This window comes from Schistocerca americana, chromosome 8 (genome assembly GCF_021461395.2).
Source record: "Schistocerca americana isolate TAMUIC-IGC-003095 chromosome 8, iqSchAmer2.1, whole genome shotgun sequence".
NCBI lineage: Eukaryota > Metazoa > Arthropoda > Insecta > Orthoptera > Acrididae > Schistocerca > Schistocerca americana.
The window spans coordinates 516053568-516070599 of record NC_060126.1 but is presented as its reverse complement, the minus strand read 5'-3'; the positions used below and the strand labels follow the sequence as shown (position 1 = coordinate 516070599).

Sequence of the window (17032 nt, the reverse complement as noted above, 5' to 3'; positions counted from 1 at the left end):
TGAGCTTTGACTTTCCTGTGTCGGCCAAGGAGTAGATGCCTGTCCACTTCGGGGTACGGGGACTCAGTGCGAAAGCTACTGTGCCAGGTGGCCTTTGCATTTGGGGGGGGGGGGGGGGAGGGGTGTATATACATGGGGAGAGCCTCCGATCAGAGTGAATGGCGTCGGGGTGGATGATCCTCAGTGAAATAAATCAAACTTCATAGTAGCTGTGCCAACATGGCTGTCTCATCAGTCACGAACAGTGATTTTAATGCTGAAGTTTACAATCCTGCAGCATTTCCATCATTGACCATACCTCAAGACTAGAGACAGGCAAGGAGAAATCGCAGGGGACAGTTTGCAGAGTTCTTGGTTTCTTCTCACACTGACGGTGGCTCTTTCACTTCAATGAAGCCAATGTTTTTCACTAAAATATTGAAGATCGGTTTGGGGAAGCTGTGGCAGCAGAGAAGATAAGAAATGGATCTTTGCTAATCAAAACCTCTTTTGCCAACCAATCACAAACACTTCAGGCGTGCATCAAGTTAAGAGATATAGTGATCACAATTTCTCCTCACAACAAGCTCAGTAGAATTGAAGGTGTTAACTTTCCATCAGGACCTAATGCTACAAACTGATGAAGAGCTGTGTATCAGTTTGGCACGGTGTGTGGAGTCGATTTTGTTTACCACATCCAGAAGGAACCCAAGGATAATAGAGTGGACAGCGGAGCTTTTGTTCTAGCCTTCACATCAACATTTTACCTGATAAAGTTAAGATCATGGTTTATAGGTGTGATGTTGGGCCTTACTTTCATCCTCCGGTGAGGTGTTTCAAATGCTAAAGTTTCGGGCACATGCCGTTAACTTGTTCTCATGAGGCTATATGTAGGGCACTTGGACGGGTGTCCCTTGAGAGCAGCCCTTGTGACCAAGCCCCTCAATGTGTCAGCTGTCCAGAACCGCACCCTCCTTGTTCACTACAATTCCGTGTTAAAGAGGGAGTATAAAACACTTGATCACCTGTCTTATCAAGAAGCAAGGGAGAAGTTTGAAAGACTTCATGTAACTATTATGGCCTCCAATTTTGCGACTGTTGCCACATTCCACACCTCATGCGATGACAAGGTCTCGCACGACATCTGGCCCTGGTTGTATGCCAGGGCGTGCCCCACCATTGGGGGAGGAAACATCAGCTCCCTCATCCCCTGCACTTATAGCACCAGTGTTTCTCACACAATCAGTGCAGCCAGAGATGCCTAGTCATCCTCTGGCATCATCAGTGAGTACACATGTGAAGGTGTGGTCTTCTCAAGACAAGGACCAGCAGCCACAGGCTGCAGGCCAAAGAAAAGTACTGTCATATTCTCTCCCAGAAGATAAAATGGGGAAATCTTCACAGAAATTGAACTTGGTACGATAAGCTACTTTCTGAGGCTTTGGATGTTCTGCTCCCCAGCCCTGCAACAGTAGAATCTATGCACACGGACAATGGATCACACATTCAGATGGACCACTATCTGGTAGTGGAGTAATTACATCCAGATTTTCCATTCACCACTTTCTCAGGCCTGACTCAAACAGCTCCTTCAATGGAACTGTAACAGCTACTATTCTCATTTGATCGAACTCTGCCATTTAATGGCTACTTACTCGGTAATTGGCATAGTGATTGAGGAAACAAGATTTACAGCAACACACCTTCCTGCTCTGAAAAACTGTAAACACTGCTGTACCAATTGTGTTAATGTTGATTGTTTTCAGTGAGCAGGTGCCCCTTACCACTGCACTAGAGGCTGTGGCCATCAGTGTCATACCTGCTTGTATGACAATATGTACTGTTTATCTACCCCCAGGTGGGCCCTTTCATTGTCACAATATGTTAGTTAGTGATCGACAAATTGGTACAAGATACTATTATTCGTGCTGCAGCAGCAAAGCTACACAACTCCTCCGGCTCATCCCGACAACCACCCGTGCCATGGTGGCCTGAAGATACAGCCACAGCTATCAAGGAATGCCCCCAGGGTGCTTAAACACCACAAGCGCCGTCCCTGTACAGGTAGTTTAATAGCATTCTGCACCTACATCTACATAGAAACTCCGCAAGCCACAATACGGGCGTGTGGGAGGGTACCCCCCAGGCACTTAAATGTGATTTGCAGGAGTATCCATGTAAATGTAGATGTACCCTGTACCACTACTTGCCATTTCCCCTCCTGTTCTAATCGCAAATAGAGCGAGGGAAAAATATTTGAGCCCTAATGTCTTATATTTTATCTTTGTGGTACTTGCGTGCAATGTATGTTGGCAGCAGTAGAATTGTTTGGCAGTCAGCTTCAAATGCCAGTTCTCTAAATTTTTTCAATAGCGTTTCTTGAAAAGAATGTCGCTGTCCCTCCAGGGATTCCCATTTGAGTAACACTTGCAAATTGTTTGACCCTACCAGTAACAAATCTAGCAGCCTTCCTCTGAATTGCTTCCATGTCTTCCTTCAATCTGACCTAGTATGTATCCCAAATGCTAGATAGTAGTCGCATCAATGTCCTATATGTGGTGTCCTTTACAAATGAACCACTCTTTCCTAAAATTATCTCAATAAACCAGACTGACCATTTGCCTCCACTGCCACAGTTTTCACATGGTCGTTCCACCTCATTATCGCTTTGCAATGTTAAGCTCAGCTACTTAAATTACTTGACTGTGTAAAACAGGACATTAGTAATACTGTGTCCGAATATTACAGGTTTATTCTTCCTACTCATCCTCATTAACTTATATTTTTCAACATTTAGGGCTAGCTGCCATTCATCACACCAACTGGATATTTTTTAAAGTCATTTTGTCTCTTCCTACTGTCCAACACCTTACCATACATGTGGCTTCATCAGCAAACACAGCAAACAGCTACAGATTGCTGCTCACCCTGTTCGCCAAATCCCCCCACCAGAGGCTCACGGTTCTTTCATGAGTTCGTGTGGGGTGCACACAGGGTGCCGAGCTGTTGCAGCCCATTCTTCTTTCTGTGGCTGCATTTCCTTCACCCTGCTCTCCCTCCCTATCCTCGCACCTTCCCTGTTGCCCCTTCCTTTCTCTCTCTCTCTCTCTCTCTCTCTCTCTCTCTCTCTCTCTCTCTCTCTCTCTCTGTGTTGTGATTTATCTTGACCTGCCTATCCACCTGGTTCCCTATATTGCTTGAAATTTTGTTTCTTCTGCCTGTTCCTTCATCCTTTTTGGCATTTAGGTCCATGCTTGAGGTTTGACCTCCACGTGTAAATTTTCTGTTTTTAGTGTTTGCCGTTCAGGGAGGAACTCCTTCCCTAGCATCTGTGGTGTGGATTCCTCTCCCCTATTCCTTCCCCTCTTCCTTTTCCACTGTAGCCCCCTTCCACCCTGCTAGGTCATCAGCACGTGTAGCCATTCCGTGTGTTTGGGCTGTTATGTACCTATCTGGCTGAGCCCCCTGAAAACACAGGGATCACATTACTGATATCTGAGCTGTTCCCTCCCCATGTGTGCCAACGAGTCATTGCTTGTCTTCTTGGAGTATCAGAACTCCCGGCAATATTTGCTGTGCATGGCAGCCCTTGCTTTGGCTTGGTGGTACCCATGGGGATAGTCTCAGATCGGAGTGGGTGTATCAGGGCAGATGCTTGGTGCATGAAGTGTATCTAACTGCAAAAATTAGCAATTCTTAAACAACTGTCACTTTGAATGATGAAGGATCATTCAATGCTGCATCATATGACCCAGCAGTGTTACCATCCCTAGCTACACTATGGCAGGAGGGCCATGCTTGCCGTCTTGGAATGAAACACTCCCTGCTACCTTGCCTACACTAGGATGGATGGGGACACATTCACCACCACAAAGCCATGGAGAATATTGAGGACAGTCAGGCTCCCTGCTTCTTCTGTCACCCAACCTGCAGCTCTTCATGCTTGTGATTGTCTTGACTCTTCACAAGTTTCTGAATATGGTTCAGGGAGTGATTTTTTTTCATAGGGACCTCACCCTGCAAACTGATGAGGAACTCCAGACTAATCTGGAGTGATGCAGCATTCATTTTGTTCAACGTGTGCCGAAGGTTCGCAAAGACAACCGCACAGATATCAGTGCCTTCATTCTGGCTTTAGTGGGATACCCTCCCAGAGAAGTTCAAGATTATGTGCTACAGGTGAGATGTGAAGTGGTACATCGCACCACCCTGGAGGTGCTTTTGGTGCTTGCATTTTGGGCACGTCTTCCTGCTGTATGGTGGACACTCATTGTGGTGACTGGACACCCACTTCATGAGGGAAGCCCCTGTGTTCCACCATCTGTGTGTATCAGTTGTCGTGACCGCCATAGTGCTCACTAGCCAGATTGCCCAGCTTGCAAGAGAGAAAAGAAGGTCCAAGAGTAAAAGTCTGGATCACTGTCTTATGCTGAGGGTCACCAAAAGTGTCAGGCACTCCATCTAGTGTCAGGCACTCCATCTAGTGTCAGGCACTCCATCTAGTGTCAGGCACTCCATCTAGTGTCAGGCACTCCATCTAGTGTCAGGCACTCCATCTAGTGTCAGGCACTCCATCTAGTGTCAGGCACTCCATCTAGTGTCAGGCACTCCATCTAGTGTCAGGCACTCCATCTAGTGTCAGGCACTCCATCTAGTGTCAGGCACTCCATCTAGTGTCAGGCACTCCATCTAGTGTCAGGCACTCCATCTAGTGTCAGGCACTCCATCTAGTGTCAGGCACTCCATCTAGTGTCAGGCACTCCATCTAGTGTCAGGCACTCCATCTAGTGTCAGGCACTCCATCTAGTGTCAGGCACTCCATCTAGTGTCAGGCACTCCATCTAGTGTCAGGCACTCCATCTAGTGTCAGGCACTCCATCTAGTGTCAGGCACTCCATCTAGTGTCAGGCACTCCATCTAGTGTCAGGCACTCCATCTAGTGTCAGGCACTCCATCTAGTGTCAGGCACTCCATCTAGTGTCAGGCACTCCATCTAGTGTCAGGCACTCCATCTAGTGTCAGGCACTCCATCTAGTGTCAGGCACTCCATCTAGTGTCAGGCACTCCATCTAGTGTCAGGCACTCCATCTAGTGTCAGGCACTCCATCTAGTGTCAGGCACTCCATCTAGTGTCAGGCACTCCATCTAGTGTCAGGCACTCCATCTAGTGTCAGGCACTCCATCTAGTGTCAGGCACTCCATCTAGTGTCAGGCACTCCATCTAGTGTCAGGCACTCCATCTAGTGTCAGGCACTCCATCTAGTGTCAGGCACTCCATCTAGTGTCAGGCACTCCATCTAGTGTCAGGCACTCCATCTAGTGTCAGGCACTCCATCTAGTGTCAGGATCTTAACTTCCGTTTGTTACATCCTTTCCCTCTCCTACCTCTTCCTTACCCCAGCTCAGTTCCCCTCTCCCCTCTCCCCTCCCTCTCTAATGCAGTTCCTACGACCTCCCGTCCGGGAGTCACTCCCCACTCCCCGGCGAAAGAAGTGCTCTTCTTCGGCACCTACCTGTGATGAGGCTCCCCAGGTGGACCCTTTCCCAGGTGTCTTTCAGGGCAGAGGCCTCCTACAACAACTCGGCCATGAGATGCACTATGTGTGCGCCCCAAGGTCGTCTGCTCTCTTTCACTTTCGGATCTATCAGATGCCTGTACTCCATCTGTGCCCTGACCTTCTCCACCTCTGAAAATGAGAAGAAACATAAGTCCCAAGACAAGGCACCTGGGCATCCTCAGAGGTCCATGTCCCCCCTCTCAACCTGAGTCTTAACATCTTATTTATGGATGTCACTCCATCATTCTTGGTGACAACCACTGAGTGACATGACCACCTCTTGGCTTCTTTATGTCCAAACTGGACTCTTGCCACACGATCATCCAGTGGAATTGCAAGAGATACTATCGTCACCCACCGAAAATACGTCTTGTCTCCTCCTACTCTGTCTTGCTCTTAAAGAAACGCACTTCTGTGATGACCACTCTCCAATGTTTTGTGGTTATCAGGCATTCTGTTGGAACCATGTTAGTGCCAGGGTAGCATCTCATGGGGTCTGCACTTGTGTTCGCTCCGATATCATTAGTGACTTGATCCCCCTACGTACCAACCTAGAAGCAATGGTGGTTAGAGTGCAAACGACTCTGGCAATAACTGTTTGCAATGTCTACTTCCCTCCAGGTGGGCTACTTCCTTATGCTGAACTGTCTACCTTAAGACAGCTACTCCTGCCCCTGTTCCTCCTCCATGGGGACTTCAGTGCCCAGCACTCCCATGCAGGAAGGCCACTTAAACACATAGGGGTCTCCTAATTGACTACTTATTACTGATCTCAATTAGTCTTCAGTGATGGTTCCCCTACTCACTTCAGTGCCGCTTATGGCAACTTTACTGCTATCGGTCTCATGATCTCCTCCCCTGTTCACGTGGCTTCCCTGCATTGGTCATCCCATGATGACTTTTGTGGCAGTGACCACTTTCTGGTGATTCTATCATTCCACTGCTGCCTCCAGGCAGACAGGTCCCCATGTTGGGCATTCCGCAAGTCCAATTGGCCTTTATATACACGTGCTGTGTTACACCTCCCTCTTGAATTGCATTGATGCGGTCATGGAAGGCATCTCTGCCACTATTCTTCATACTGCTGGCACTGCTGTCCCCCTATTCACAGGTCCTCCTCATCGTTGACTGGTACTGTGGTGGACAGAGGATGTAGCAGTTGCTGTTCAGGACTGCCAACAGGTACTGCAGCGATTTAAACGACATCCTTCCCACACCAACCTCCTCACTTTTAAGCTTCTGTGCGCAGCTCGTGGTCGTGCGGTAGCGTTCTCGCTTCCCGCGCCCGGGTTCGATTCCCGGCGGGGTCAGGGATTTTCTCTGCCTTGCGATGACTGGGTGTTGTGTGATGTCCTGAGGTTAGTTAGGTTTAAGTAGTTCTAAGTTCTTGGGACTGATAACCATAGATGTTAAGTCCCATAGTGCTCAGAGCCATTTTTTAAGCTTCTCTGCGTTAAGGCTTATTACCTTATTAAGCAAAGTAAAAAGCAGTGCTGGGAGTGCTGCTTCCTCCCTGAGGATGTATGCCTTTTCATAGCAGGTTTGGTCAAAGCTCCATAGCCTTCTGGGCCACCAGCAACAGCCTGTTGCCAAGACACAGACAGCATTTGTGTCCTCTTCCTACCCTGCTACCTCTCTCTGGGAGAAACAGAGTTGAACAGGTGCCCCTCTGTTTCAACGTGCACAGTGTGGTGCCCTATAATGAACCATTCACTGAATGGGAATTCTTACAGGCTCTTACCTCTTCACAAGACATGGCCCCAGACCTAGATTCCATCCACAACCAGATGACCAACACTTGGACGTTTCCCAGAGTGGTGGGATCGAACGTAGTTTTCTGATTTATTGACTTCTTCCATAGATTGTGAAAATCTTCTTTGGTATAACATTAATGCAAGGGTGCTGATGATCTAGCTGTTTAGTGCCCTCCACCATAAATAATATGAAGCAGTGGGTGTCAGGTGTGGATAATTTTACTTAGAATTCCCTCCCCCCCTCCCCCAATGACACACAAAGTATTGCAATTTAAGATTTGTGTGTCCATTAATAGAAAACACATTATTTTATTTTATTACTATGTGTACTGTCTTGGGAATTATTCAAGACTAATTAGAAGTTCCCACCAGGTTGGAAAAATGAGCCTTTCAATGTGTCTGTACTCTTCTGGTAATTGGAAAGTGACAAATACTTTCTTATTGTTCTTTGTAACTTTACTGCTTAACTAATTCATGTCTGTTAAGTATGTGCTTCTCTTAACTTGTGAAAAAACTCCAAATCAAAAGCTTCATAAACACCTGAGTTACGGGCATTTATGTAGATAAGTACTATTTTGCATTTACATGCTTGTAGAGCCAGTTATCTGAATATCGCTACATTTAAAATTAGATAGACAAAAGTTTTAGTGAGAGAACAAAGATTTTGTAAAAGTTCTTATGGTAAAAGTACCGGCAAATGTGCAAAGTTTCATAAAAATCTGAGATGAGTGACAGGAAGTGTGTAATTAGACATGGAATGACCCTCTTATAACCCCTGTGTTCATAATTTTCTTGTTGCACAACTACTGACTTGATTTTACGAAAGTGCTTATAACTGAAAATTAGTTTCATTTGATGGTTCCAGTTCATACACAATTGAAGAGTCGAGGAATAGAACTCTTTCCTGAAGAGCTTAATTTGTGAAACTTTTACAAAAGATCATTGCTGAGAAACAAGAGACCATTGCCAACAAAAATATTAGGTCACAATAATATAATACCAGTAATTGCTGCTGATGACATGGTGGTCGGCCAGTACCGTTGGGCCTTCAGGGCCTGCCCAGGAGTAGTTTTTTTAATTGCTTCTGCTTCAGTCCAGAGACTAGTTTGCTCTGTGTAACCACACTAGTCTACTTGTTGCATATAAATAATTTCTTGTTTCTGAATTTAAATTCCTTTTCCAAATTTCTCCTCGATTTCATCTGTAGCTTGCTGTGTGTGTAGATTGAATTACAGGGGTGAGGGGAGGTTGGAGCTAGAACACGTCCTCACTTCCTTCTCTGGTACTGCCTTCCTTTCATCTCCTTACTCATAGCTGTTGTCTGATTTCTGTGCAAGTTTTAGATAACCTTTTGCTCCCTGAATTTTAGCCCTGCTATCTTCAGAATGTCAGTCTATTCCAGTGTACAAATGCTATAAATGTAAGTTTGTTGACTTTCTTCAGGTTATCTTCTAAGATAAATTGTAGGTTCAGTATGGCCTCACATTTTATGTAATACTTACCCAGAGTCCACATCTGCTTCTAGAAAAACTTTGCCGTTGAAAACCTGGTTTTTAAAATCCTATCTTACCATTACGCAATCTGACTGAAAAGTTGAATTTCCTCCAGATCATCTTGTATACAACCTCCTTTTAAGATGAGTATATGGCTCTAAGGTCAGCAGACCAACCAGGGAAGCCTGAAGACTCAATTGTTTCACAATTCTTAGAAGCATTTTCAAGCACTAAATTGTGTCAAAAAGTGAAATTTTTGCGGGTTCCCATTTTGTTCCCTACATTCCATGTTCTCCTACTTTCTTTTCCCAGTGGCAAATTCCAGTACCACACGATAGTTAATTTTCGTCTCATTAAAAGTGCTTAAATAGTTCATCTCGTTTATTTTAAAATTAATTTTGACAGTGGTTTGATCTTTTATTGGGTATTTTTCATCTAAAAAATGTATGTTTTGATTTTCAGCGAAGGTGGTTTTTTCAAAGCACACCTTCATTTCCCAAAGGAATATCCACTGCGGCCACCCCGTATGAAATTTATCACAGAAATATGGCATCCAAACAGTGAGTAGCAATTAAAATAAGTTATATACCATCTTGCATGCTTAGTCATTATTGCTAACAAAATTAAAATACTGATTTTTCAGTATCTAAAAATTAGTGTTAATTTGCACTCTGAAATCGTGAAAATATTTGCCCTCGGTATTGAAGGTACTTCTTCTGTGTTAGAGTAGTATCAGTGTGCAATTTGGACAATATTGTCTGTATCATTTTCATATGATATACTGTAATGCTCCCTTTTTATACTTTTCAGTTGATTGACATAGTGTTAAATGCAGGAAAGTGTAAAATATAGGAAAACAAATGAAAATAAATTACTTGTACTGTCATTCTCTTTGTGTTGTTCAAAGTATGAAATTAAAACAATTTAAATTTAGCCTATTTTTAAAAAATCTGAAATTGTTTTTATTTCTAATAGCAGTTACCTTAACTTACTCTACACAATATACAAAGCATCAAAACAAATCACTACCACCAGATGCCCTACTAATGTACTGCCTCAAAACATTGATAGCTTCCATGGCAGCTCTGTTGCTTGGCCCAACTGATTCTTGATCATCCTCCTCTTCACAAATCATCTCTCTTCCCTTCTTCAAAATGTTTGGTAATGAAGCTGTTTGCACCTCTGAAGTGATGACTGAGGCATCAACATGGCATACTCTTGAAATGTAGATAATGTGCCTATCACAGAAAAATCTGTAGGCTCAGGCAGATCTTCCAGTGGTTCCAGTTTGTTTTCTGTGAACTTAAATCCTGCTGTCATGAAACAGTTAGGAATAATTAAAGGAGTCATGTACATCCCTGCTTTGGCTGCACAGTACATAGCATCCAAAAGTGATAGTCATTGATTTTATGTCCATGACATTATCATGCATAAATACAGCCTTCTGGACAAGCATTTTTTTATATTTCCATTTAAATGAGCAGATAATTCCCAGATCTAATGGTCGAAGCTATCATACAATTGGAAGGCAGCAACACTAACTTAATATTTCTGAGATGGAAACTGTCAGGGTGTGCTGGACATCTGTCAAGTAGCAGCATTATTTTCCTATTTTTGGTTTCATTTTAGCATCCAGTGCTTGCATAGTGGATGTGAAGATGGAATTGGTCATCCATGCAGTGCTGTTGGAATCATTAGTCATTCACATTTTTTAAACTTGTTGGCTTTTTAAGTTTACCAATTACCAAAGGAGGTAATTTTTCACATCCGTCAGCATTAAGCCCAAGTGAAACAGTTATCCTCAGTTTCCCACTGTGGCATTTATCACCTTTAAGATGTATGATATTACTTGGTAGTGTGTTTAAAAAGACCATTTTCGTCTACATTAAAAATATTTTTAGGACGTAATCTTTAAAGATATATTGCAGTTTGTTTTTCCATTGGTCCACAGTTCCACTATTAACACTTAAACTTTCACTACACAGCTGGCTGTAAACAATGTTCTGGTGAGTTTTAAATAGACTGATCCAACAATTCAGTACTGTGAAGTTTGTGATAACCCATTTTTGCAACAAACTGAAGGCCCCCCCCCCCCCGCCATTCCCCCCCCCCAGTATGTTGCCATCAAGTGGAGTTCTTGATACTCATGCTAACAAACCACTCCGCAATGAGTTTGGACAAACCATCATATGCTGATGGCCAAATGTATTCACACTTTTTTGCCATGGAACCAGGCTGCCTCTCATTGGCTTTGATATAGGTCCTTCAGTAATTGAACTCACAATCCAAAATGTGAATCTATCCAGTGAAGAATCATCATTCTTTCTTCCACAGAAATACATTTATTTTTCTAATCATGTACTTGTAGGCACTGATTCAAGTTACCACAGAATGTGGTTTGTACCCTAGTGTTTGCTTATTATTTTTTAGAGGTACTGTTAGAATTGCAGCTCCCTTTTTACATTCAGAGAAACAGATACTATATGTATAATGCGGAATATAAAATTTACTTACTACCGTTAGTGAAAATTTAATGGTGCATTTTGTTTCAGAATTCATAATTAAATATGCAGTAATCATTTCTATTTTTTAGTGATAAGAAGACTTCTTGCCTAGTTCGTTTCATTACACATTGGCATGATTCAGAAAAACTCCTGTCGACTGTCTTCTGTTTTAAATTGTGGCCATGTATACAGTCAGATGGTAATGGTTATTTTATATTTTACCTAAAAACTAGTGAGATCATTTTCCAACCAAAAAAGTTGGTTTAACATAGATCTATGTGAAGCATTCATTGCAAGCAGTATTCCTCTTCACAAACCCTGTCCTCAAAGGCTTCCTGCACAAATATTACATAATTCAAAATATACTAGATAAACAAACATTGTGTAAAAGTTATATTCTGCAATTTACGTAAGTGTTCTGGAAGAAATAAGCAATGAACTAGATGACAGCACTATCTGGATTTCAATTGACGAAAGTACCTACACTTGTGGCCTTTAAATTGCAAATTTAATTATTGGTTCTTTAAAAGAGGAGCCTTCTTCTTATTTAGCAGCCCACAAAGAACTTGGAAAAAGTAAGTCATTCTATGATTGCCACACTAGCAGGAAAAGCTGTCAAAGTATTTTACCTCAATTTGGTTCATGTGATGTGCTTCGCTCATGGAGTACATAGTCTTGCTGAAGAAATACATTGTATTTGTGTGAATGTCAATAAACTGAGTTCATCCACAAAGAAAGGGTTTCTAAAATCTCGTGCTGGCATAGAGACCTACAAAGAAAAACTACCAAATGTGCCTTTACCTCCCGAACCAATGGTAACTCATTGGGGTATGTTGGTCGAAGCTGTGTTTTTACAATGAAAAATGTAAAATAAATTGCAAATGATACTTTGGCCCGGTGGGAAAGTTTTTTATTAGAGAATAGTACTTCTGTGGGGACCAATAAAAATGAACGGAAGTGGGTAAACATGAAATGGGGAGTGGGGGATTAAAACAGATAAGTGAATAACACTAATAACCAACAGGGGAGGAAGGTTTGAGATTGCTTATGGAGTTTTTCCATGTGATTGATGGACTCGGAAAGGATGTCAGAAAGTTTAAATCTGCATAGTTCAGGGAAACCATACTGTTCAGATGGTTTTGGCCCTTCCACTCAGAACTTTCACATTCTGATGTGGAGGTTGATGGTGTCTCTCATCATCTGCACAAGAATGCTCAGTATATTTTAATCCTACAGACACAATAAGATTGTACATTCAGCGTGGTCCATATCCTTCAATAAATTCGTGAATGGTTAATTATTGGAACATACATTTTTAACAACTAAGAGAATTCCATGATGCAAGCATTGGCATTTCGACTAATGCTGAAGAAAGGTTTATTTTTAAGTAGTTTATAGTGGAAAAGGGTTTTGATTATGATGGCTAGTCCAATGTACATGGTTAGTGGCAACCAGTCAGCCAATAGCCATTCCTTCCTTCCGGCCTTGATCATCAGATCATGTTTACATTTCATCATAGCTGTCAGAGTACTCACTGGTAGCTTTTGGATGACTCCTGTCTCCACAAATGTTTCTACATTAATAGCACTATAGAGCACCTGGATACTTGTATTTAATCACTGAAGTGTTAAATTTGACTCACTTTGTTTCTGGTTCTGGAATAAAATTTTAAATGCACATAGATTACATTCTACATCCAGTGTTGTTGTTAACGTCTTATTTAAATGGCAGGTATTGCATTTTGCTGTGTCATACATAGGTACCTGGTGATGGCTAGTAGTTTCCTTAAAAGCTAGATACATAAAGTGATCGTAATGATGTGCTTTAGGAAAATGAGACTAAACATTACTTCATGTCCTGTTACTTCATTGCGGTATGTTGTCCTCGGAGCTGTAGTTCGTTATGAAGTTAGCAGAGTTGCCACAAGTCCTGGAAATCAGGGAATTTCAAACATGACAGGTAAATCAGAGAAATATTAGGGGAAATTTGAAAAAAGAAACCTGAAAATCTCATTTTGTCTCAGTAATTGAAATAGTTTGTTTACTGAGGTGTTGGGCATTTGTCATTGACTAGGTGCAGCTGAGTACATGCACCCCTTCCCCACTCCCTCATTACTACTGCTTCACCCCTTCCTACCACCCCATTTGGCTTGAAGTCCGTGCTGGCAAACTTCTTGCTTCTAGCCTAGCAGCTGGTGATGAGAGGCAGGGAAGCATGAGGAATGGTTTGTTTGGATCTGATTCTCAGACTGTAGATGCAGTGACCAATGACGATAGTCATGTGTGTGTGTGGGTTGTGTCTGAGTGATTGTGTCAATGTGTGGCATTTTGGTTTTCTGAAGCTATGGCTGAATATTTAGGTGTGTGTGTGATTCTTTCCTATGTACCTGTCTACAGCTCAGCAATCGTCTTTATGGTAAGTTGCTACCTGTCCTCATTGTTATTGATTCTCAGAGTACTTGTTAAAGTTACTTTTTGCATCAACTGGATCACCGTGGTCTCATTTCAACATGTTGTCTGTGGCTCATGAATAGCTGGCCACACAAGGTGATTTCTGTGACGGGTCAAAACCACAGGTCGTTTCTGCTGATACCTGTAATGGATCAGGCCTGCTGATCTGGCACCATTTAGTTCCCACTAATGCGCATGCCGTGCCCGTCGGATCAAGTCTCACCAATCTTCCAGCAGGCCAGGTCTGTTTGTGTCGTAATGCAGCGGATTTTCATGGTTTATCCATGAACCCACAACTGGTGTTCTTCAGCAGGCCAGAGGCCGTGGACGATGGCTCTCAAGAATTGCGACTCTCACCATAAGAACCTATTTTACCTCACCCTCTTAAATTTTGCTGAAAGTTGGTATACTTATAAGTGGGCACTGAGACTAAGAAAAATGCCAAATTTCAATTTTTTATCTCCAACAATTCCTGAAATGTAAACTTTTCAAAACCCAGCCAAAAATGTGTGAATGGGCTTTTTAAATTGTCCTAGGACCTGCCCTTATTGAGCTAGAGAACTGGGAAAGGTGTCATTTTGCATGCTCTTTCCAGTGATATACAACAAAACATAGCTTCTAATTAATAACCTTTTTCAAAATACTAATTAATATTTTGATTTAATTTTAATTTTTTTACAAAAGTACATAATTGAAAATTTTCAAAATATTTCCATAACTACTACATACTATACAGATCACATGGCAAAATATAAATCTGGGATGATGATGGGTTCATTGTTAAAAAAATTATTCCGGACTCTTGTTTTTCAGTAACGACCCTAGTTTGACCAAATTGACCTTTAACAAACAGGAATTTCTTTAAAATATACTGAAAGGTAAGTAAAAAGTATTAGAAATATCAAAACATCACCTTATTAAATCAAAACCAATCAGCATATTTTATAATTAAGTTGATTGCCTATTTTAAGTTCATACAACTTCACTAACAATATATTAACCGATATAACAAAAACAAGAAATTGAGCATTTAACTACAAACTGAAATAAAGTATGAATAAGTACAAGTATTTACATAATAGTTCTGGTCCATGATGTTTGAAATGGAACTATTAAACAAATTAAATACGTAATGCTTGTTTTTTTAGTAACAGCTATCTGTACATAGCCAAATTTAACACAATAGGTACTAACAATTATTTTGAAACAACTTTCTATAAAATATACATTAACACTAACCTGAGACAAAAATGAAGTTTTGAGTTGAAAGCAGTTTCCCAATAAATTGTCTTGGAACTTCACATATTACATTTTAATAAAGCTGACTAGGTTCATTAAGAATGTATGTTCTCCCTGTTGGAGTAAATGGATTCACTTTTGTGAGAACATCCACAATGGACACCCACAGGACACTTGCATGTGCAGGATAAGAGAATGACTTAACTGGTCCACATGGATGAAGAAAAGTTATTTTCACTTAAAGTTCTTAGTTTTTTTTTTTTTTTTTTTCTTCTAAAATGTACCCAAGCCACCAGTGTCTGCCATATACAGTGGTGATGTAGTTACTTCCCTCTCCCAACTCTGCATATCACTGAGAAGTATTTGATTATTAATTTTGATGTAGTGTTGGGAATGAAAGTGTGAAATTGCTGTGTTCCTTTGATTGTCAAGGCCTCTTCAAGTTGACTTTTTAAGAATATTTCTGAAGCAGCGTAGTCTTCTTCAGTGGAATATGCAAAATGAACATTTGTGATATTATGTACTGCCCACTCAAATATATATTGTGCGGTTTGGATCTGATTTTGGTATGGCCTTTGCAAACTTGCACGAGCTGCCAGTCTCTTTACTGAACCCCCTACTCCATCATAAGGCCCTTTCCCATGTGCTGTGGCTGAAAATTGCCACTCAGCTTTTATGTTGAAGTCTTCCTCATGAGGGCAAAGGTTCAGGAAGTTTTTCTAATTTTTATACTGAGCGGCAGAAATGTCAGAATAATAGTATATCTTTTTTAAAATCTTTTGAAATTTATTTGTTAGATATGAAATTAGCTTCTTTTGAAAAGTGTAAACTGCAGTTGTATTGTGCTCCAGGCAGTCGGAAACAATGACAAAGCTCATATGCTCAATTTTGTATTCCTGTTTGTAATATAATCTGTTGTCTTGTCCAGTGGAAACTCTGAGCTTCATCCTGTAGAACTGTACTATATTTTTCTGAAAAATCACATATGACAACAAATTCAGATTCCATGAGGTTTTCTCTTGTGGAGTTAAGGAATGTTCGTTGTTGCTTGGCAATGAAGTCGTGCCGAATCAAAGTTGACATCTTACTACAAAATAAATCTAGGAATTCTTCAGAAGTTTTCTGAACAATTTCCAGATTACATCGGTCAACTGACATCCACTGTCGGAACTGAACTTGTTCAATTAAGTTTTCATGAAAAGTCTTTTAAAATTTTACATATTACAGTTTGTCCTGGGCAGTATTCAGAGTTTCCCATGTTGCAATCAACTGATGATGGGTTGCAAAGCATTTTTGCAATGCATTGCTTATAATTGTTTAAGCTGCTGTTCGTTACTGCATTTAGTTTGGCATTTTCTATCATTAATTTTATGTTTTGGTGAGTTGTGCATACGCAGACAGTGTGTGTGTGTGCGCCACTCCGGCCAGCTAATAAACAATGTTTTGGTATCAACTCGGCAAATTTAGAGAAACCTATATTTATGTTAGGGAACTTGTCTTTAAAATGTTTGTAAGCTTATTTAAGGTTACACAAAATAAGTTTTTTATATTTTTGTTTTATTTCCACTTGTTTCTGTAATTGTCACACAATCTTTATAATACCTGGTATTACCCTGCCAACTTCATCATTTTCATATGTACAGTTTTGACAGTTTCAGTTGGTAAACAGGTAAACACTTCCCTGGTTTTGGGTTTGGAACTTTCATGAATCCTCTCTTTCAGAATTGTTTTGGACTGCCGAACAATGTAATTAGGAGCATTAAATTCCCTCATTATTTTCCTGACACTCCACTTTTCAGGTAAACTTGTAAGAATCATTAGTTTTTGCTCTACTTATAGAATTTTTAAAGTTTCTTTTAAGATTTTCAAGAACGGATTCATCAGTATCTGACGAAGTTCCAGGAGCAACAAAAAGTTTACGTGTCCTAATTAGATTTTCTTCACTTTTGATTTGGCGTAATGCCTAGATGCTAGTTTTCTCTTGTCAGTTGGGGACTCACCTAGTTCTTGAAGTGTTGTGTTATGTTTTAACAGCTACTGAAGTTGGAGTGAAGT

At 41.2% G+C, this 17032-nt stretch overlaps 1 protein-coding gene across 1 annotated transcript in view; it reads left to right on the top strand.

The window, feature by feature from the left end:
- The window catches only part of LOC124544666 (ubiquitin-conjugating enzyme E2 G1-like), a 57975-nt gene that overhangs the window by 21722 nt on the left and 19221 nt on the right, over window positions 1-17032 (top strand). The window contains exon 3 of the mRNA XM_047123284.1: window positions 9247-9344. Coding sequence (XP_046979240.1) covers window positions 9247-9344 — 98 coding nt within the window. The remainder of the gene's footprint in view (window positions 1-9246; window positions 9345-17032) is intronic.